The 21,979-nt window shown below is 35.6% G+C and overlaps 1 protein-coding gene and 1 long non-coding RNA gene across 3 annotated transcripts; one reads left to right on the top strand and one right to left on the bottom strand.

Moving 5' to 3' along the window:
• Positions 1-3,417: 3,417 nt before the first annotated feature.
• On the bottom strand, positions 3,418-6,341 carry LOC130646166 (uncharacterized). The gene is made up of 2 exons (XR_008982761.1): positions 5,820-6,341; positions 3,418-3,831 (listed from the first exon to the last, which is right to left on the bottom strand). It is a non-coding gene; the product is annotated as an uncharacterized LOC130646166 (long non-coding RNA).
• Positions 6,304-21,950, top strand: LOC130646163 (BTB/POZ domain-containing protein KCTD9-like). 2 transcript variants are annotated; one of them, XM_057452305.1, is made up of 14 exons: positions 6,304-6,413; positions 6,746-6,826; positions 6,898-7,019; positions 16,265-16,308; positions 16,390-16,434; positions 17,572-17,635; positions 17,821-17,876; positions 18,119-18,247; positions 18,521-18,588; positions 18,747-18,836; positions 19,235-19,384; positions 19,748-19,862; positions 20,286-20,419; positions 20,521-21,950. In XM_057452305.1, the coding sequence occupies exons 2-14, from the start codon at positions 6,773-6,775 to the stop codon at positions 20,632-20,634; spliced, it is 1,185 nt and encodes a 394-aa protein (XP_057308288.1). In that variant the 5' UTR covers positions 6,304-6,413; positions 6,746-6,772; the 3' UTR covers positions 20,635-21,950. The 2 variants fall into 2 exon arrangements, with proteins under 2 accessions (XP_057308288.1, XP_057308287.1); XM_057452304.1 differs by lacking the exon at positions 6,304-6,413 and having other exon boundaries at positions 6,520-6,826.
• Positions 21,951-21,979: the final 29 nt, after the last annotated feature.

Here is a 21,979-nt window from a genome sequence, read left to right as displayed (position 1 = left end):
TTCTGTCAATAATCCATAACCAACGTAATATCGCATAATACTGCATAATACCTTCATAATCCATAAAAGATACATAATTTCTCTGTCGATGGCCATAACAACGTAATATCGCATAATACTGCATAATACCTTCATAATACTCTCTGTCGTTACATAAAAAATACATATTTTTTCTGTCGATGGCCATACCAACGTAATATCGCATAATACTGCATAATGCCTTCATAATACTCTCTATCGTTACATAAAAAATACATATTTTTTCTGTCAATAATCCATAACCAACGTAATATCGCATAATACTGCATAATGCCTTCATAATACTCTCTATCGTTACATAAAAAATACATATTTTTTCTGTCGATGGCCATACCAACGTAATATCGCATAATACTGCATAATACCTTCATAATACTCTCTGTCGTTACATAAAAAATACATATTTTTTCTGTCGATGGCCATACCAACGTAATATCGCATAATACTGCATAATACTGCATAATACCTTCATAATTTATAAAAAATACATAAATTTTCTGTCGATGGCCATACCAACGTAATATCGCATAATACTGCATAATACTGCATAATACCTTCATAATTCATAAAAAATACATAAATTTTCTGTCGATGGCCATACCAACGTAATATCGCATAATACTGCATAAGACTGCATAATACCTTCATAATTCATAAAAAATACATAAATTTTCTGTCGATGGCCATACCAACGTAATATCGCATAATACTGCATAATACTGCATAATACCTTCATAATTCATATAAAATACATAAATTTTCTGTCGATGGCCATACCAACGTAATATCGCATAATACTGCATAATACCTTCATAATACTCTCTGTCGTTCCAAAAAAAATATATATTTTTTCTGTCGATGGCCATACCAAAGTAATATCGCATAATACTGCATAATACTGCATAATACCTTCATAATTCATAAAAAATACATAAATTTTCTGTCGATGGCCATACCAACGTAATATCGCATAATACTGCATAATACCTTCATAATACTCTCTATCGTTCCATAAAAAATACAAATTTTTTTGTCGATGGCCATACCAACGTAATATCGCATAATACTGCATAATACCTTCATAATACTCTCAATCGTTCCATTACAATATTATATTTTTCTGTCAATAATCCATAACCAACGTAATATCGCATAATACTGCATATTACCCTTATAATACTCTCTATCGCTACATAACAAATGCATTTTTTTGTAGATAGGCTATAACCAACGTAATATGCCAGATTATTCCGCAGTAGAAACAAGTGTTCTCCCTGGAAATGACGTATCAAAATTTCTAAAGTAGACCAATTAATGCAAAGTGATCACATATTGAAAAAAACAACAATTGAGGTTGAGTATACATCCATTTACCAATAGAAATGATATTATGGCAAAATACTCTTCTGCGAAATGATACATCAAAAGTCCTACATTAAAAGTCCTTAAGCACGCCAATCAAGAGAAGACTTTATACTTTAAACTAAACAAACACTGATGTTGGATACACGTCAATACACAAAGAGACACTATATTTTGGACAAGTACCTTGCTGCGATATAAAAAAATGAAAGTTCTAAAGCAGACTAATCAATGTGTACACTTTACACTGTAATTGAACAAATATTGAGGTTGGATACACATCCATCCACCAATAGAAGTCATATTTGACTAAATACCCTCCAAGAAAATGACACATCAAAAGTCCCAAAGCAGACCAATCGAAGGAAAAACTATTCACTATAAACCAAACCAACACTGATGTTGGATAACAATCCATTCACAAATAGACACTATACTTTGGACGAATACGCTTCCGCGAAAAAATGAAGCACGCCAATCAAGAGAAGACTTTACGCCTTAAATTAAACATTCAGTGAGGTTGGGTGCACATCTATGCACCAATAGAAACAATATTCTGGACAAATACCCCCTCGCAAATGACACAGTAAAAGTCTTAAGCTGTTAGATTTGAGGAAAGATGTATAGTATGCACTAAAAAGGCGGTTTTGTTCTATACCTATGCACATGCAATAGAGACGACAGTGGACACTTGGATAAAACTATTTAAAAAATGACCTAATAGATCTATTCAAATAAAGCCTCCCTAAACCAGTAAGTAAATGGGATATTCCACAATACATGGCTAAAAAACAACCTGGATGAAAGTAAAGGTCGAAATCCTAGCAGAAAAATTAAAAGAAGTCTGTAAATGTAAGACACATCCATACGTCATTTAAGGTAACACTTTTTAGAAGTTGAGGTATGTGCAAAATAAGATCTGAGATATTTTAAAAGACCAATCAAAGAGAAAATTTTATACTTTACCCTGCACAAACACTTATGTTATGGCCATCGACAGAAAAATATGTATTTTTTATGGAACCATAGAGAGTATTATGAAGGTATTATGCGGTATTATGCGATATTACGTTGGTATGGCCATCGACAGAAAATTTATGTACTTTTTTTAAATTATGAAGGTATTATGCAGTATTATGCAGTATTATGCGATATTACTTTGGTTATGGATTATTGACAGAAAAAATATGTATTTGTTATGTAGCGACAGAGAGTATTATGAAGGTATTATGCAGTATTATGCGATATTACGTTGGTCACGGTCGTTCAAAACCGCGATTTTAAGGAAATAAAGTGTGCGCATGCGCCAAAATTTTTTTTAAAAAAAGCGCCTACGGCATAAGATTATGACGTCATCGATATTGACCTCACTCTCTATTATCTTGTTTTAGTTGCCCAATAAAAGAAAATTTAACATTTTTTCCTTTTAAAACTAAAGAAGGATGACCATAGATTACTATTTCGCCTTTGGTTGCCACCGGGGCAGCCTAAACAGACGGCAAGGTCCAACAAAAGCCCAGATGGCTAGTTCACAATTTACCAGTACAGGAGCACTCTTGTACAACATTCTGACGCAAGGTTTTGCCTAAAAATTACTTTTCCTGTTTGCATGTATCCCTTATCGAGCGTTCCATCGTATTAGGTAGTAGCTGCCACTTTTTTTACTACTAAAATTTTAAGCTTTTCTACACCATACATTTCACTTTCGTTTTCACAAAAAAAATGGTTGACAACTATTAGAAATGTAAAATAGACGCTAATAAACAAAGAACAAACGATATTATACTTCTAAAATTAAATTTTAAAAGGAAAAAAATAATTCATCTGATCTGTAACCTTAGCTAGCTCTAAGGTTGGTAAATGTGAGAAAGCTAGCTTCACTCAGACTCAGTGGACCCCAATGGAAATAATCCACTAACAATAGGTTTTTGTGATTTTCTGGGCTAGAAACACTTTAAATATTTATCATTATTGTTGTTGTTGTTAGACTAGCAACTGATTGCAAATGAAAAAAAATTGTACAGTTATATATGTGTTAAACGAAAGCTAACAATTTACACATTTTTAGACATTTCAGCCTAGACCATTCCTTAATCGTGAGATTTTTCACCACGAAAGTCAATCTGAATTATATAAAAATAGTTTACAAATTAGGCTATTACAAGTATTTTTTATTTCAATTCATAATCTGTATTTAACGAATACATTCTTATTTCAAACACATCCAACAAAAAGTGGTAATCGAGCAAATCGGCAAGCTCCTCTGTTTCATCATTGTTCCATCTTTTTTTTTAACCGCCTCTGTCAACAAATCTTCACATGCAAATCACGTTTGAATGACGCTTGAAATTGTGAATTGTTGGGTCAAAATTACTTCAATGAAATCGTGCCAACATGTTTTGTATCATAGAACAATTTGGCACTGGTGCCCTAAAATGTGAACAAACAGAAAGTACAATATAAGCTACCAGAATCACCCAAAACCACGAAGCGTGCGTGTGCAATGTGTGGCAATCGTTTTCAATCTTTTATAATTCAATAATTTAACGGACCAGCCGTCAACGTTCAATGGACCAAAGGCACAAACCTCGTACAGCCGACTTCCCGAAAAACAAAAAGTTTCTTTTTCAAATCCCCATTATAAAATGTATTTTTTTGTACGAAAAAGGTTCATAATTCCCATCTTCTTACTAAATGTCCTCCTTTTCGATTTCTTAATTTTGGCTTGGAAGGTCTTCTACCTAACAGGAGTCTTTCCCTTTAAAGTCTATGGAATACACGTTCGATATGGAGCCAATTATTAAGGCACTATATACACCAGCGTTTTTTCCTAGTTGTTTATATTTTTTTCAAATGACTGATTGGTTCGTGTTAATTCGGTCTGTTCCTAGGTCATTCTAACAGATTCCAGCTGGTTCTGGGTGATTGTGGATAGCTCCAGAGTTTACCACAACCGCAGGCTAGGTTATTTTTGGTTTGGAAAACAATGATTGAGCAGACGACAGGGCGCTACAAAAAGCTCTTATCTTTTAAAAAAACCTGAGGCTCTCATAAAAAAGCATGTAAAATGATAGCAAAGTGTGCATAAAAATGTACAGACATGTGAGTTAATGTTTAACATATTCCTGTGAAATCCCTGACTTTTTTCTGATGAAACTTTTTTTGGCGAGATAAACATAAATTTTTCATGATTTATCAGACACCACAAACTCGGCTAAGCCTCAATTATATAAGTCAAAATTTTTTTCCAGGGTACGAACAGATATGCTGTCCAAATAAATGCACAGGAGCATCTCTGGTTTAGTGTTACTTGTTGTTTTGTTAATTATATACATATTATAGAAAAATATTATCGATTTTTTTTTGTATGAGGTTTTTCATTAACAAACAAACCTTCGCTGCGAAAAATTATTTTTAGCAGAACTATTAATAAACCCCTAACTAACCCCTAACCCCTTTTGGGGAACTGTAAACAGTCAGGGTAAACACCTAATTAGACGACATGACCTAATTAGGCGAGTCATTTAGTTAGGCGACATGATGTAGTTTAGTTGGTAGAGCAGTTTTTTAAGATGTTAAAAAATAAGAACGACAAAATCTACGACATATCCAAATATATCTTTCAGCAAGCTTTCGCCAACGCCCAGGTTGGCATGTTCACACTGTTTCTAAATTTTATTTTACAAGTTAGAGATAAAATACTAAACAAGATATGATGTAGTTTAATTACGCTACCCGTAGTCTAACTAGGCGAACAAAAACTTTCTGTTGTAAATACGTCGAAATCATTGCGTTTCGCACTACAATTTTTATGTGAATCAAATATGTCCACTTTGCAGACAATTTTGACCAATTATCGTCTTATTTGCATCGCACATTGGCAACTTATGGCCCAAACCTTGTGTGGCAATATTTGTTGTTTTAAATAATGGATTTCAGCCATCGACGCCACAGGAAAAAGAATATGGCGGACGAAAACGTGGTATTGTTTGACTAAGATTTTAACGATGTTAAAACAGGATGTGAATAAAAAAGAAACGTTACAAAACAAATTGTTACCACATCCATCTTAAAAAAAATAACTTTTTTTTTGCGTTTTTTGTGAAAGAATATCTTCATTAAATTATTGCAGATTTTACTATCGTCACCTAAATAGGTGACAAGTAATATTTAATTTTAACATAATTCTCACTTGCGTGAGCATATCGAGGCACGAGTGACAATTTTGGAATCATGGTTGCGTAGACTATTCATTCTGAACAAAGTGTTTTTGCGATTTTTTCTTAGGAATGTGTGAGAAGCCATTAAATATTGTAATGTCTTAACTAGATTACAACATTTTTCACATCTAACACTGGTTTATTGCTTATATTTATCTTATTGAGTGCACAATTCTCATTTAAAATAATGATATTTACCGATTTATGAAGTCTTGTGAAAGGTCATTTCCAAGGACCAGTTTCTTTCAGAAAAAAAGTGGCAGCCACAAACCACTGGTTTTATTTGATAAAATAGGCTATCAGCTTTCAGGAAAAACATGTCTTAAAGCATGACTTTGCGTTGGAAGGCAAATATCTTCATTTTCCACCAACATATAAAATTTTATGATCAAAACATTGCTATTCTTTCTGTCTCCTCCAAACAAAAGTGAAAGTGATCGGGTAGTGGAATCCAGAGTTTTTGTATAGTCCAAGGCCTGCTCTACTAAAATAAAACTTTTTAAGAGATTATCTCTACCGCAGAGGCTCGAAAAACGTTTGTTTTTAAGGGAAATTTAAAGCACGTGCGATGGTGGCCATTATGAATCGCTTGCGGCAAAAAATTTGATAACAAATAATGGCGCATGCGCACACTTTTTTTCCTGCCGTAAATGACCGTGTGGTATGGCCATCGACAGAGAAATTATGTATTTGTTATATAGAGAGGATGTCGGATAATGCGGTTGCATTTGTCGGGTCCATTTGGTTGGAGAAGTATGACTGAACGTCTGTCGGACTTTTAATATCGATAAAGTATGAAGGGTACTAGTTATGTTGTACGTCGTGTGTCGGGACCACTTAGCCCGGTGCTAAATGAAGTCATTCCCAACTGTTTGAACACTTTTAGTTTTGCTGACAAAGCGTAAATTTGTTTGTTTACATTTTCATAATTTTTTAGGTGGAGCACATGGCCAGTTTTTAGAATTTTCTTTTAGTTTGCTGTTAGTTTGCTGTCGTTAATATTTGCTTCACCTTCCAACTTCTACGCTAATATAACCTAAATTATGGTTACTTATATTTCTGCGGACAATGTTCGTGGCTAGCTAGCTACTGTACCTTTCTTGATATAATCAAATTACACACAGGCAAACCAAACGATCAATCAAGTTAATATGACTGAATCAAGACTTAAACTGTTTAGAAATGGTAGTAATACATCAGGAAAGGTAAGAAACATTTTTCTTGATATTGTTTATACAGAGATAGTGAGTCCTAAGGAAATTATACTCACATTTAGGTCATTGCTCTTCCTGTTTCCTATGACGAACTTTTGAAAATAGCAAGTGCTACATTCAAGGAACATATAACTACTATTTATCTCAAAGATGGATCCGTTATTTCTTCCATAAATTTGCTAAGGTATGTAGCTAACTGGCTATAATTTGTAGTATTTATTATAATAAATGAAAAAATGAATTTTCTATCTATGGCTGCATGGATACCAACCAAGTAGCAGAAACCAGTCTAAAAAAACCACATGCTTTTCAATGATCATAGACACATAGAACTTGATGAAAAATCATTTAGCAACATATTTTAAAATGCAGGTTAGAGGAAAGGAATCCTATATTCTTCTTCATTTTAAAAACCTAGATGTTTAAATCGTTAATTGAATCCTAAAAATTGTTCTTTCAAATCCCTAAAAAAATAACAACATCATTTGTCAACATATTTATAGGAATTTCTGCGAAAATTTATGTATAAATTTGTGTTTGAGTACCAATGTTTATATAAAACATTGGTACTTAACTGGGGAACCTACTTGGGTACCTTCATAAAAAACACAGACAACTCATTAAGAACAATGTACAGTGGACCTGATTTTCATTTTCATCAAAATGAGCATTTTTCTAATCAATTTTTTGATAATGTCCTCTACCGAAGATATTGCTTATTAGCTTAGTAGTTATAACTACCATACTTTGTGCGAGAGACTGGGGTTTGATTCAGCTTGGAAGTGATTTAATAGGGGCAAGTGAATGCTAACATAGCCTCAAGTTAACCAAGCCATGTGAGGGAAATTGGGGAGATGGCACAATGTGTGGGCCGTTGATGTTGCAGAAAGTTGTCTGATAGAGCATGGACTTTTATTGAGTCTGCGTAGCTCAAAATGAGCATTAAATACTCTAGAACTCCCCATCTAAGCTATGGCCCCTCTTGGAAAGAATAGGCAGGGTAGCTATATCCCTCAATAAATGTGAAGTCATGTAGAATATGCACATGTATCAATCTATCTATTTTCCACTAAGGGTCTCCTTAAGAGACAAGAGAGGAGTTGAACGTCCTCCACCATACCTTAGTTTAAAGGGGCGATTGTGGAAGTCCCATGAAATGCCACATAGTGATGGTGTCACTTTAAAAAACACCCAGTCCGGTCTGTAAACGGTTGGCGCTAGGAAGGGCATCCAGCTGTAAAACAATGCCAAAACTCTTTATTAATGGCCGTAAGAATAGTTAATCAGACAAACTGCGTAAACGGGGCTGGAACTCTAAGGAGTGAAGGTGTCGCGCACGGTAGGACAGATGTCAGATGTGAGCATCGTCAGACCGTTACCCAGCTATCACATCACAAGGTAGATAACACTAGGTTGAGGATGGCTAGTGTAAATGTTGGTACTCTGAGAGGTAGAGCAGGTGAAGTAGTTGAAATGTTGACATGTGTTGTGTTCAGGAAGTTAGGTGGCGAGGAGCTTCAGTGAGATTTGTGGAAGGTAGGAAGGCAAGGTATAAGCTTTTTTGGATTGGTAATAGTGATGGATATGGAGGAGTTGGCATATTCGTTGCAGAGAAGTGGGTAGAAAAAGTAATAGATGTTATGCGTGTTAATAGTCGTATTATAGTGATAAAGTTTTTGATAGGTAATAGGATTGTCACTTTTTTGTCAGTTTATGCTCCACAGTGTGGACTCAGTGAGGAAGATAAAGATAAGTTTTATGATGAGTTAATAGCAGTCACATCAAAGTTTGGAGACACTGAACTTGTCATGGTGGGCGGCGACTTTAATGGTCATGTTGGGAAGTCATCTGAAGGTTATAGAGGTGTGCATGGAGGCTATGGATTTGGGAGCAGAAATAAGGAAGGGGAGAGATTGCTTGAGTTTGGAATGGCAACGGACATGGTGGTTTGCAACACATCATTCAGTAAGAGACAGAGTAGGCTGATAACATATGAGTCAGGTGGTTGTAAAGACACAGATAGATTACTTTTTGGTTAGAAAGTCAGACAAGAAAGTGGTGAAGGACGTGAAAGTTATATCGGGGGAAGAGTGTGTTTCCCAGCATAGGTTGCTGGTTTGTGATATTATCTTGAAGAGTGTCAGAGAAGCCAAGGGAAAGTACAGGCCCCGTCGAAAAGTCTGGAAGCTGAAGGAAGAGATTGTAGCAAGACAATTTAGTGCAAAAGTTCAGCAGTTAGCCTACAATAGTCAATGTGATAGTGACAATGTTGAAAGTACTTGGACTACTTTGAAGAATTGTCTTCTAGAAGCTTCTGATGATACCTGTGGGTGGACGAAAGGACCAGCTAGACATAGACAGACCTGGTGGTGGAATAATGAGGTTGACCAGTGTATAAAGGAAAAGAGAAAACTTTGGAAAGAGTGGAAGTCAGGTGGTAGTAAAAATATTTACTTAAAAGCTAAGCGTCGAGCTCGTACAGCAGTGTATAAGGCAAAATCAGAAGCAGAGAGAAACAGATTTGCAGATGTGTTAAGAAGAGAAGACCAGCGCAATGATTGGGACGAGGGTAATTTGTCTGATGATGATGTCGTAGAAGGGCCAGCCATGCAGATCAAGACAGAATGGGTAGTGGAGGCTATTAGGAAAATGAAGATTGGCAAGGCTGCAGGAGTATCCGGTATTGTTGCAGAGATGGTAAAAGCATCTGGATATATTGGAGTTAAGCTTATTACAAGTCTTGCTAACCAGATTATAAAGGATGGTGCTATTCCGAGTGAGTGGCAGTCGAGTGTAATAGTGAATTGTTTCAAGGGCAAGGGTGATGCATTAGAAAGGGGTAACTATAGAGGTTTGAAGTTGGTTGATCAAGTAATGAAAGTTATTGAAAGAGTAATTGATAAGTTACTTAGAGAAAGAATTGATATAGATAAGATGCAATTTGGTTTTGTTCCAGGGCGTGGCACTACAGATGCAATATTTTTACTCAGACAGCTTCAGGAAAAGTATTTAGGAAAGAAAAAGAATCTCTATTTTGCCTTTGTAGATTTAGAGAAAGCTTTTGATAGAGTGCCACGTAAAGTTATTTGGTGGGCTATGAGAAAATTAGGTGTGGATGAGTGGCTAGTTACGATGGTTCAGTCTATGTACAGCAATGCTAGAAGTCGTGTCAGGATAAACGATTCACTTAGTGATGAATTTAGTGTAAATGTTGGTGTACATCAGGGTTCTGTACTTAGTCCTTTGTTGTTTATTCTAGTCTTAGAAGCGCTGTCGATGGAGTTCAGAACAGGTTGCCCATGGGAGTTATTGTATGCAGATGATTTGGTTCTCATAGCAGAGTCGATGGAAGCTTTAGTTGAAAAGTTTGAGAAGTGGAAGAAATGACTAGAAGAAAAAGGGCTGAAGGTAAACACAGCAAAGTCTAAAGTCATGATAAGTAGCATTGCAGCCAAGTGTGACCTTGTAGTTGGAAAGTGGCCTTGTGGAGTTTGCAGGAAAGGGGTTGGTAGTAACTCAATTTTTTGTCAGACTTGCAAGCATTGGGTACATAAGAAGTGCAGTAGTATTAGTGGAAGGTTAAGAGCTGGCATACAGTTTGTATGCAAGCGTTGCAAAGGTGAGATTATAGAGAATGAAGTATTTCCAGCTTTAATGATGTACAACAGTGGCTCGTTAGAGATAGTTAAGAACTTCTGTTACTTAGGTGATATGTTGGGCAGTGAAGGGGGTGTTGGAAGAAGTGTTACTTGCAGGATAGGTTCTGCTTGGAAAAAGTTTAGAGAGTTACTTCCTTTATTGACTAGCAGAGTCCTGTCAATTGAGGTAAAAGGTAGGTTGTATGAGGCCTGTGTAAGAAGTGTTATGTTGTACGGTAGTGAGACATGGGCAGTGAAGCAGGAAGATCTTGACCGTTTAGAAAGGAATGATATGAGAATGGTTAGGTGGATGTGTAATGCCAGTCTGAGAGACAGAAAGAGTTCAGATGAGCTAAGAAGCAGGCTAAGTCTCTGTAGAATTAAAGATGTTATCCAGATAAGAAGATTGAATTGGCTGGGGCACTTGGAAAGAATGGAGGAGGATAATTGGGTAAGAAAGTGTAGAGACTTGATAGTTCCTGGGGCAAAGCCCAGAGGCAGACCGAGAAAGACTTGGCAGGAGGTTATAAGGACAGACTTGATAGAGAGGAAGTTGAGTTTAGATCTAACACAGTCTAGATCAGATTGGAAGAGGGTCATTAATATACCCCGTCCAACCCATGCTAGCATGGAAAACGGACGTTAAGCCGAGAATGATGATGATGATGACTAAGTGGTGCCCAACTTTTATGCCACCAAAGTACCCATATGTCTATAATATATAACAAAGTTAGAAATTCTTTTCCAGTAGTGGAGTATGATTTATCATCATAAAATTAATTGCTGTAGTTCCCAATAAAAACACAAACTTGGAGTAAAAAATTTATTTCAATTTTGTAAGAATAAACTGAGGATAATTTGGCGGAATCGGGTGAGGATGCTAGGCTGAAGAGAAGATATTGTCTCAAGCTCACGTGCGTGTTCCCAATAAATTCGCTCTTCTCCACTACATCTGGAGCTCTTCTTCTAGTAGTGTTCGCTCTTCTCCACTACATCCGGAGCTCTTCTCCTAGTAGTGTTTTCTGACTTAACTAGTCTCTCAATTACATCTGGAGCTCCTCTCCTGTGATTCCATATCATACCTCACAAGAACCTACTCTTTATGAGCTCTAGCTTCTTTTGCATTTCACACCTGTTATTAACCTCTTGGTGCTCCACCTCTGACTGTCAGAATTATTTCAGTTAAGCAAGTTAAGCTAAATCAGAGTAACTCCCTCCTATTTATAGGCCCCCTGGATTGCTGATTGGCTAACTTAGAACCTCCAAATATGGACAGACTATACCCAAACCTCTAGTCCCCTACTCTAAAGTATCAACAACAAGAAAGTCACTTCAAGTTATGACACATAGCTTTGATTTGGTTGATTGAGACAAAGATGCGTTGGGTGAGCAAGACAACCTTGTGTACCCTTAATGATGCATCTGCATAGCAATTATCAAGTATTGGGAACTGCAATTAACATGAGCTAAACTGTGTTTAGCTCCATTAAAATCTAAAAAAACTCTAAAAGAACTAAGTTGTGGCTTACATTATGTTTGCCAGCAGGTGTATTTAATTGAAAAAAAGAAAATTAAAAAGGACATCTGTTTCAAAATGTAGATCAGCAAAAACAAACAATTGGGTACCTGGCATAGTCCTCTGGAAAAATAAGTGCTTAATCAAAACAATGCACTACATGATCTTGCATTGGTGCGTTAGCTAAGCAAAAGAATTCCATTAGAGGGATCTTCAATCTTTGAGAAGCAAAAAACTGAGAGGCCTCCCACATGCGGTAAATGATTGCAAAGAGAACCACTAAACTTATAATCTTATAATTTTTGGCATGTCATTCATCATTCATTCTCGGCTTAACGTCCGTTTTCCATGCTAGCATGGGTTGGACGGGGTATATTAATGACCGATCTTCCAATCTGATCTAGACTGTGTTAGATCTAAACTCAACTTCCTCTGTATCAAGTCTGTCCTTATAACCTCCTGCCAAGTCTTTCGCGGTCTGCCTCTGGGCTTTGCCCCAGGGACTATAAGTCTCTACACTTTCTTACCCAATTATCCCCCTCCATTCTTTCCAAGTGCCCCAGCCAATTCAATCTTTTTATCTGGATAACATCTTTAATTCTACGTATACTTAGCCTGCTTCTTAGCTCATCTGAACTCTTTCTGTCTGTAAGACTGGCATTCCACATCCACCTAACCATTCTCATATCATTCCTTTCTAAACGGTCAGGATCTTCCTCACTACCGTACAACATAACACTTCTTACACAGGCCTCATACAACCTACCTTTTAACTCAATTAACAAGAATCTGCTAGTCAACAAAGGAAATAACTCTCTAAACGTTTTCCAAGCAGAACCTATCCTGCAAGTAACACTTCTTTCAACACACCCTTCACTGCTAGCTGGGTAACCGTCTGCCGATACTCACACCTGACATCTGTCCTACCGTGCGCGACACCTTCACTCCATAGAGTTCCAGCCCTGTTTACGCAGTTTGTCTAATCAACTGTTCTTACGGCCATTATTAAAGATTTTTGGCATTGTTTTACAGCTGGATGCCCTTCCTAGCGCCAACCATTCACAGACCGGACTGGGTGTTTTTTTGACACCATCAGTATGTGGCATTTCATGGGACTTCCACAATCGCTCCTTTAAACTAAGGTATGGTGGAGGACGTTCAACTCCTCTCTTGTCTCTTAAGAGACCCTTCACCCAGAACATGCATGCATGCATGCATGCATGTCTCAAAAAAATTCTAATTTTTTTTCGACATGAGAGAGGCCTTTCATAAACGTAGTAGAGCTAGGAGTATTGTTTCATCAAAAAAGTTTAAAAAAAATAAACCAATGGAAGTGCGTTTCAGACATACAGTAACGTTTGGGTATTTTAAGGCTTTATATGAACAAACAAGTGGCCGTGAAAAATTACAAAATCTTCTGAAATATTGGATCACTCACGTCTTGCTTGAAAAACATAAATAAATTAATTATCGAAGAGTAAACAAACTACAATGCTGAGAAAAGTAATATTTTTCGAAACAAAGACTCTATGGATCTTTATTTGCTTGTTACGTTTTTCAGGAATTTTTGTCAAGTATCCTTTACCTGTACATAATTTTAAATACAGTAAAATGCAAAATGCCCTAGGTACAAGGTTGATGTAACTGCTTTTCGATGCTATACACCATAAATTAGCATTAAAGTTAATTCATAGTTCAAATCGAAAGAAATGGTTTCAAGTTTTTTAAATATTCTGATAATAGAAAATGTATTCTAAAAAAAATATTTTTTCCTTTACTATTTCCTTTATTTCCATTTTCTTCTTTCAACATGAAAAAGAATATCTTTGTTTTTACCTGTAAAAAGCTTTGTTTTTAATCTAGAAAGATCAAGCATGGCTGCTTTCATGTCCATAATTAACCTATTATTTGCATACTAGTTGATAAAGCCCGTGGAAAAATCCACTAAGGCAGTAGAACAATGGAAAAATATGTTGTTTAAGATTTTTTGCTGACGTCAGCAGTGCATATACAAAAAAGAAAATTGGTGAAATTTAGTCATTTGTTGTATGCAATGTGTCGAGGTTGAAACGCTGATCAAAATAATGTATAGTATCGTGTGTTTTTGACAAACGCTTAAGGAAATATATATAAGGGTTTAAGTCCCTACCAAAAGTTCCAAATTTTTTTTTTCACAAATTCGTACATCCGTTGCATTCATCGTATAGATCTTGAAATGCTGATCAAGAAAATGTATAGGAACATGAACTTTTGACAAATAGTTGCAGAGATATTGGGGTTTGTAGATTTTGTGATGACGTCATCAACCCGTCCATTCCGAAACGGATTCGGGGACCCAGGTTTGGGAAACTTACCCAAATTGGTCCCAGGTGGCCCCTAGTTACCCACGTGGTGAAAAATCATTGACGTCACCACCTCGTTTCCAAGTTATTTGGCCTCAAAGTTTTAAGTGCACTTTAACGGCTTCATTAATTTAATATAGGATATTGACTTTGAAGTAGTGTGATTGACGTTGCGCCGTAACGTCAGAAAATTTAACATATTGCACATGCCTTTTTATGGCTAGATCAAAGGAAAATGAAGACATCCACTTTGCCTGTGACAGAGACACGGAATTGGCGTATTATTATAGAAACTAGTCGATAAGGCCCTTGGAAAAATCCACTGAGGCAGATGGGCAATGAAAAAATAGGTTGCTTTAGATGTTTTGCTGATGTCAGCAGTGAAGATCCCCAAAAAATTAGAGAAATTTATTTTATTCTTTTTTTGTAATGTGTAGGGGTTGAAACGCTGATCAAAAAAATGTATAGGATGATATGTTTTTGAGGAACGCAAAAGCAGATATAAGGGTTTAAAATTTGTGCTGACGTCAGCGCAAAGGCCCGTGAAAACACACAAAAATATTTTTTTAAGAAGTTAATATACCTGTTGCCTTCTTCGTATAGATCTTGAAACGCTGATCAAGAAAATGTATAGGATCATGTACTTTTGACAAACGGTTGCAGAGATATTAGAGTTTGAAGGTTTTTGATGACGTCATCGACCCGCCCATTCCGAAACGGATTTGGGGACCTAGGTTTAGAAAACTTACCAAAATTGGTCCCAGTTCATCCCTAGTTACCCACGCAGTGAAAAATCATTGACGTCACCACCTCGTTTCCAAGTTATTTGACCTCAAAATTTTAAGTGCACTGTAATGGCTTTACTAATCTTATGTAACTTTCCTTTGAAGTCAATATTATCTTAACCTTAAAGTTTGGTAAATTACAGAACAATTTTATAGACGATGTTTTATAGAATTTGTTAAAGAAAATTGTAAAGAATATAATCCACTTTGCAAAAGTCACAGACAGACAGACAGAACTGGCGTATTATTATATAGACTAGTCGATAAGGCCCATGGAGAAATCCACTTAAGCAGAAGGACAATGAAAAATGGGTTGTTTTAGATGTTTGCTAACGTCAGCAGTGCAGAAAAAAAAATTAGCGAAATTTGTTTATTCTTTGTCTGTAATGTGTAGCGGTTGAAACGCTGGTCAAAATAATGTATAGGATCATATGTTTTCGTCGAACCTCTGAGGAGATATAAAGGTTTAAAAAATTTTGCCGACGTCAGCAGAGTTCCTGCAAAAGTACAAAAAATTTTTTTTAAGAAATCTGTATACCCGTTCCCTTTATCGTATAGATCTTGGAAAGGTGACGAAGAAAATGTAAAGGATGATGTACCTTTGGCCAACGGTTGCTGAAATATTGGGGTTTAAAGGTTTTTTGATGACGTCATCGACCCCTCCATTCCGAAATGGATTTGGGAACCCAGGTTTGGGAAAATTACCCAAATTGGTCCTAGGTGGCCCCTAGTTACCCGCGCGGTGAAAAATCATTGACGTCACTACCTCGTTTCCAAGTTAATTGCCCCAAAGTTTTAGGTGCATGGTAATGGCTTCCTTAATTTAATATATGATATTGACGTTAAAGTTGTGTTATTGACGTCGCGCCGTAACGTTACTGACGTGGCGCGGTAACGTCAGAAAATATAACATATTAGACATGCATTCTTCGGCAACTTCAAAGGAAAATGAGCACATCCACTTTGCCTGTCACAGAGACACGGAACTGGCGTATTATTATAGAGACTAGTCGAAAGACCCGTGGAAAAATCCACGTAGGCAGGATAACAGAGAAAAACAACCGTCATTTAAATTTTGCTGACATCAGCAGAGACCTGTGAAAACACTTTTCTTGCATATTAGAGAAACAGTCTATTTTTATTTTTAGAGACGATGATACTATATTTGCATCTGCAGGAGAATCTTTTAGTGGTAAGATTATGTTTTATAAAAAACTTTGATTTCACTGTTATATTTTAGTTAACATATTCCTATTATTTTTTTATTTTGTAGATATCAAAAGTTGCATTTCGCATAAAGCTACACTGAGTTTGAATGGTATATTACTTTATTATGTTACACTAGTTTTAAGTCTGTGAAAAATCCACAGGAATTCACCGCTGGAAAACTTTACAGAAATTTGACTATCAATACCAACAGCTAGCGCCTTTGGCTCAGAAACGGACAGCATTTGTTATAATATAGACTAGTCAGTAGGCTAAGGATAAATCCACGAGTTTGTATGTTTTCTTTATTGCAGCAACCAAGGCTGGTTACCTTTTCGTGTGCTATGCAACAATGCAATCCATGTCCGATTTGTCTATAGATATATACTAGCTTTTATTACCAAAATCTTCACAGTGTAAGAAAAATGATATAACTTTATGATAATATCTCGAGAATGCATTGTGGCTTTTGTGAATATTTTGAGATAAAACTTTTCTAAATATCTGTGCAAAAAAATTCTAGGTAGCATCTGGATGCTGGCATAGATTACCAAATGCATTGTGGTTGTACGTCAAAACCACCACTAGATGAAATATCTCTTTGTATAAACCCTTATTTCAGTATTGGGACAAGAAAGTTAGACTGAGAGTGTTGCTAGTTCAGACGCCTAGTCCTCATGTTTGGGTTTTGCGAATGTTTCTCCACTTGTCAACATAAAGATGAATGTATCGTGACATCGCGATCTAACACAAACATCAAGAACCCCCATTACTATCTCATAATTATAATCAAAATACTATTTTTGACCACACAAAGCATCGTGGACCGTGTGCGTTGCGTATTATACGCGCTTACGATGTTTAGTGTCCTGATTTCAGTATTGTATACATTACACTTGTTACTAAACATAAAACACTAGCACATAACATTCAGCACATAACATTCAGCACATAACATTGAGCACATAGTTTTTCTGGATATTATTAGGGTATTTTTATTTTAAGGGAGCGGAGGTTTAATCATAGAAAAATGCGGAAAAATCAGGGAATATTTTTCCTGAAAAAGAACGATATATAATATATATATTTTTTTGATTTTGAATTACATTAAACACTTTCGAGGCGTTGTCAATGTCAACTATCATCATTCAAATATTCGAATAAAAACTTATGAAGTACGAGTTTTCAATTTGCAACGTTGATTCTAATATTTCTTTTTGTTTGTTAATTTTTAAATTTACTTTTGTAGATAATGTTAGCTCTTCTGATTGGATAACTTTAAATGTCGGTGGGAAATGCTTCACTACTACCAGGTAAGCAAACAACAAACAAACAAACAAACAAACAAATCTAATTATTACCAATCAAAACCATCTAGGTTTTTTCAAAAAGAACTTATTTTCTAAACTGAAGACCTTTTTATTCTAAACCCAACTAATTTTAGTTCGGGAAGTTGAGAAAATAAGAAAATGCGTGAGTATACTTGATTTTTTTATAGAAAAACACTGACAAAATATCCGGAAACAATGCTTTGTCGATTGTTTTGCGATACAGGTATGTCGAAAGAGAGTGCCATTTTTCCCGATTTCTAAGATTTCAGGAAATAAAGTTTCTTTTCGGATTTTGCACTGCAAGCAATGGTGCAAATTACTCGCATACGCTATTAGTAGCGCGTCTAGACTACACCATGCTTGCCTGCTTTGTGTAATAAAAGTTTATCAGCTCAATCATGATCATAATCTATAGCTTAGTGGTGTAGGCGTGTTACTTAAAAATGAGCCTTCTTCATATTTTAGAAAATTGGAGAAGTGCTGTTGATAGACATGGTTCATACCTCATCGATCGTAGCCCAGAATATTTTGAACCAATCCTTAACTATTTACGACATGGAGTACTCATCTTGAACGATGGAGTTAACCCAAGAGGTATGAAGTAAGGGAAAAGGTAGTTATCTTCTGAACCTTTGTTAAACTGTGGAGGAGAAAATACTGGGTTTAATTTAATTTGGCAACATTGTCAAGTTTACTAAAATTTCTAATAAATTTCGTTTGTTTTATCGTAACTTGGATACTTAAACAGAATGAAAAATGACGATAGCTGTCGTATATATTATTTTTAACTGCTCTGTACTGTAAAGTTTTTTACCTTAAATCTGTCGTACCTGCAATTACAGATCACGTTGATATTTATTATTTTAGGTGTTTTAGAAGAAGCAAGGTTTTTTGGATTAAAGCCAGTAATTGAAGAAATCGAATCTAATGTTATGGTAAATGTGAATCTTGTCACGTGCTTTTTTTGCGTTATCATGCCAACATAACCACAATGCTATTCGCATAGTAATGGATATTTAGTCAACATGTAATGGAGCTATTATTTTCATGAGCTTTTATCTTGTCGAGAAAATGAGATTCGCTTTCCATTTAGAGGCACGAGAAAGAACAGAGTTCAGTTAGTCGATCAGAATTTATGCGTCTTCTGATGACAACATCTTCTGCTGCAGACCTTAGATGCCAGGTAAACTTTGCCTCCTTTCAAGAGAATGTTACACAAACAGTCTTAAGCAGCATGATGGTTTTTTTTCTTTTTTTTTGCAAAACAGTCACGATTTTAGTTTAGAGTAGACTTAATCAGGAAACGCTGAATATTATTTCATTGTTTGTTCCATTTACATGTATAGAAATCTATGATTACTAAATAACCTTTGTTTATGATACAAAACTTAAAAATGCGATAAAAGATTGGATCCAGGTAAAGTTTTTAGAAATCTGTGTCTAAACAAGCGGATCAAAGAAAGTTTTAACCTCGATATAAAACAAAAAACGTGTGCTCAAATTTTTAATGTACCTCCCTAAAAATTTCACAATTAAGACTTTCAGTACAACTGTTCTTAATCTACAGGTGTTTATATTTAGGGTGTTAATTTGTCTGGTGCCGATCTCTCGTATTTAGACCTCCGCTCGATAAATTTCAGACATGCCAACCTATCTAATGCAAATTTGCAAGGCGCGTCTATGGGTGGTTGTGAGTTGTTACTTGCAGATTTGTCGGGTGCATGTTTAGATGTAAGTTATCAATAGAGTGTAGCAATAACAATAGAGTGAAGAATTCAAAGAATTTTACTGATTTTGATCTATACTCCGTAATGATAAATGCAAGTAACCTTTTACTTAGCTACCTGTATAGAAACTTTAAAAAATTGAAAAAATCTGACACTGGTTGCGGTATTACCGAGTCTATGAACGAAGCATGTTTTTGTTTGTGTTGTGACATGGCAACCACTGAAAATATAAATGATACATTGCCAACTTGGGCGTCATAACTATTTAATACCGTCCCGAGATTCTCTCCTCATGTCGAACTCTTAGCCAATCAACAAGGAAACTAAAGAAATTTATCAATTTTGATATCGTAAAATTTTGTTTTAGGATGCGTCATTGGAAGGTGTGCAAATGAAAAGAGCGAATCTCGAAGGGGCTTCCTTGAAAAATTGTAAATTTGAAACAGTATCCAGCAGTGCTAGTTTTGGTGCTAATTTAGAAGGTACAATTTTTTTTTTGGTATTGAATTATAATTAATTAATTATAATTAAAATACTATATTCCATCTGTAACGTATCTATAGTTGGATATTGAAGAAAACTCGAACAATATCTCTATAGTAATAGCCCTCGTCCGTCTGTTCGTGCGTCTGTTTGTCTTTTTGTTACGGAAACACGAAATGCGATATATAAAGTACGGGCGACCCCGTGGATTTTTCCACGGGCTAACTTCTAGTCTTCTTATATTTTGTGCTAAAGTGCAAAAGTTATTTTTGACTTTTCGGTTTACAAGTCTTGCTATGGTTCATTATTAAAAGGCATGCTACATGTTCCAACCATCACCTATATAAACATATATTTTCTTCAAATATTACGTTGTTGTAATGTGTAGTAAAAAGAGGTATCATTTAAATACTAACATTTAGGAGCAAATCTGAAAGGTGCTAATCTTGAAGGTAGTCAGATGAGCAATGTCAATATTCGATTGGCTATTCTCAAGGGTGCTAACATGCAGAACTGTGTTCTAAGAGATGCAACTTTAGCAGGAGCTGACCTTGAGGTAAATTTTCTAAAACTTTTTTATTTTCGAGGATGTATGAAATGTTTCACATCTATTTATTTCAATATTATATTAACTTTTGGGTTTATATTTATTTTCAGAATTGTAACCTCACTGGTGCAGATCTTCAAGGTGCAAATTTGAGAGGAGCGAACGTTGTTGGGACTGTTTTCTTGGATATTGTTGCCCCTCTTCATATGGTGCATCTGATGTAATAACTGATTTTGTAGCCTCGATATCACGAAGTGACATTGACCAGAAAGTTTACTACATTCTTTTTCTTGATCACCTCAGTTTTACGTCTTCTCATAGTTTTGAATGTCATTAAATTCAGAACGTGTAAAAGGTGTTTATTGGAACTTGCAGCTTGATCAAACAGTTATAGACATAGCTCTTTAAGTGTGAGATAAAAGAAACCAAATTTCATAGATTTTACGAATAAATAAGATAGGGATTATTTTTGTAAAAAATCCATCCTGAATAAAAATCCACTGAAGGTAAACGTATTTATTCGAAATCCAAATGGATATTAGATATAAATTTTTGACCCCTTTGACAAAGTTCACTTCATAAAAATTTTACTTATTGAATGTCGGTCGGATCCATTAACAACCTGCTCTAAAAACTCTGTTTAAAATTCTTATTAACCCTATTCGGTCCGAGGGGGGGGGGGTGGGGAGCGGATTCCGCCCCCCCTGACGGTTTTTTTTTAATAACTCCTGATTGCTTTGTTATATGGCCATGATACTTACTGAGTTTCAACATTTATCTATGAGACACCTGCATGCTAATTTTTTAGGTCCCATACCTTTCAGAGGCTTTGATATTGGCCATTACTCGAAATTACCCCTAAAAATCTCTATGAAATCCTTATAATGGGGAAAATATAATAACTCCTGTTAGGATTATCCTTAGAACTTGAAACTTGCAACACAACTTTGTTTCATCAAGAAAAATCATTGTGAATAATTTGAACACGTGACTAATCCGATTTCCCGATTTTGTCGGATTTCACCCGAAAATCGGAAAAAAACGGATTTTCGGGCAATTTTTGGCAATTTTTTATCCGATCCATGTAAAAACCGGAAGATATCTTAAATAACTTTTATTTAGCTTTCAGAAACTTCAAACAGAAGGAAAAAATTCGCTCTAGAACAAAAGTAATTATATTTTAAGCAGATAGTGGCATTTTTGACAATTTTCAAGCTTCTGATGACGTCACAGAAAATGTGCTGACGCAAGCAAAAGTTTATTGGCGCCATTTTGTTCCTTTTATGACGTACTATAAGTGTGCCAAGTTTGATTCAATTTGATCAATCCTATGAAAAGTTATTAAAGGGGGCCGGAATCCGCCCCCCCCCCCCCCCCCGGTCATAGTATGTAAACCCCGGACCGAATAGGGTTAAATGCGTATTTCTGTATTTCTTTTATATAGATTTCTAATTTTCTTATATAGATTCTTATGAGATTTGTAATATTACACATTACCATATAAAACAATATTAGTTAAAAGAATGCATAATTATCCAAATACACGTTTGTCTAGTGTTACCGTACACA

The sequence above is a fragment of the Hydractinia symbiolongicarpus genome, chromosome 5 (assembly GCF_029227915.1).
Source record: "Hydractinia symbiolongicarpus strain clone_291-10 chromosome 5, HSymV2.1, whole genome shotgun sequence".
NCBI classification, from domain to species: Eukaryota; Metazoa; Cnidaria; class Hydrozoa; order Anthoathecata; family Hydractiniidae; genus Hydractinia; species Hydractinia symbiolongicarpus.
The sequence above is the reverse complement of the archived record's forward strand: the minus strand, read 5'-3'. Positions and strand labels throughout refer to the sequence as shown.

Coding starts and splice junctions, on each gene's coding strand:
- LOC130646163 (XM_057452305.1), top strand. CDS start 6,773: ATGACTGAATCAAGACTTAAACTGTTTAGAAATGGTAGTAATACATCA. Junction 17,636..17,820: donor AAATGCTTCACTACTACCAG/GTAAGCAAACAA, acceptor ATTTTTTTATAG/AAAAACACTGACAAAATATC. Junction 18,589..18,746: donor AAATCGAATCTAATGTTATG/GTAAATGTGAAT, acceptor CTTTCCATTTAG/AGGCACGAGAAAGAACAGAG.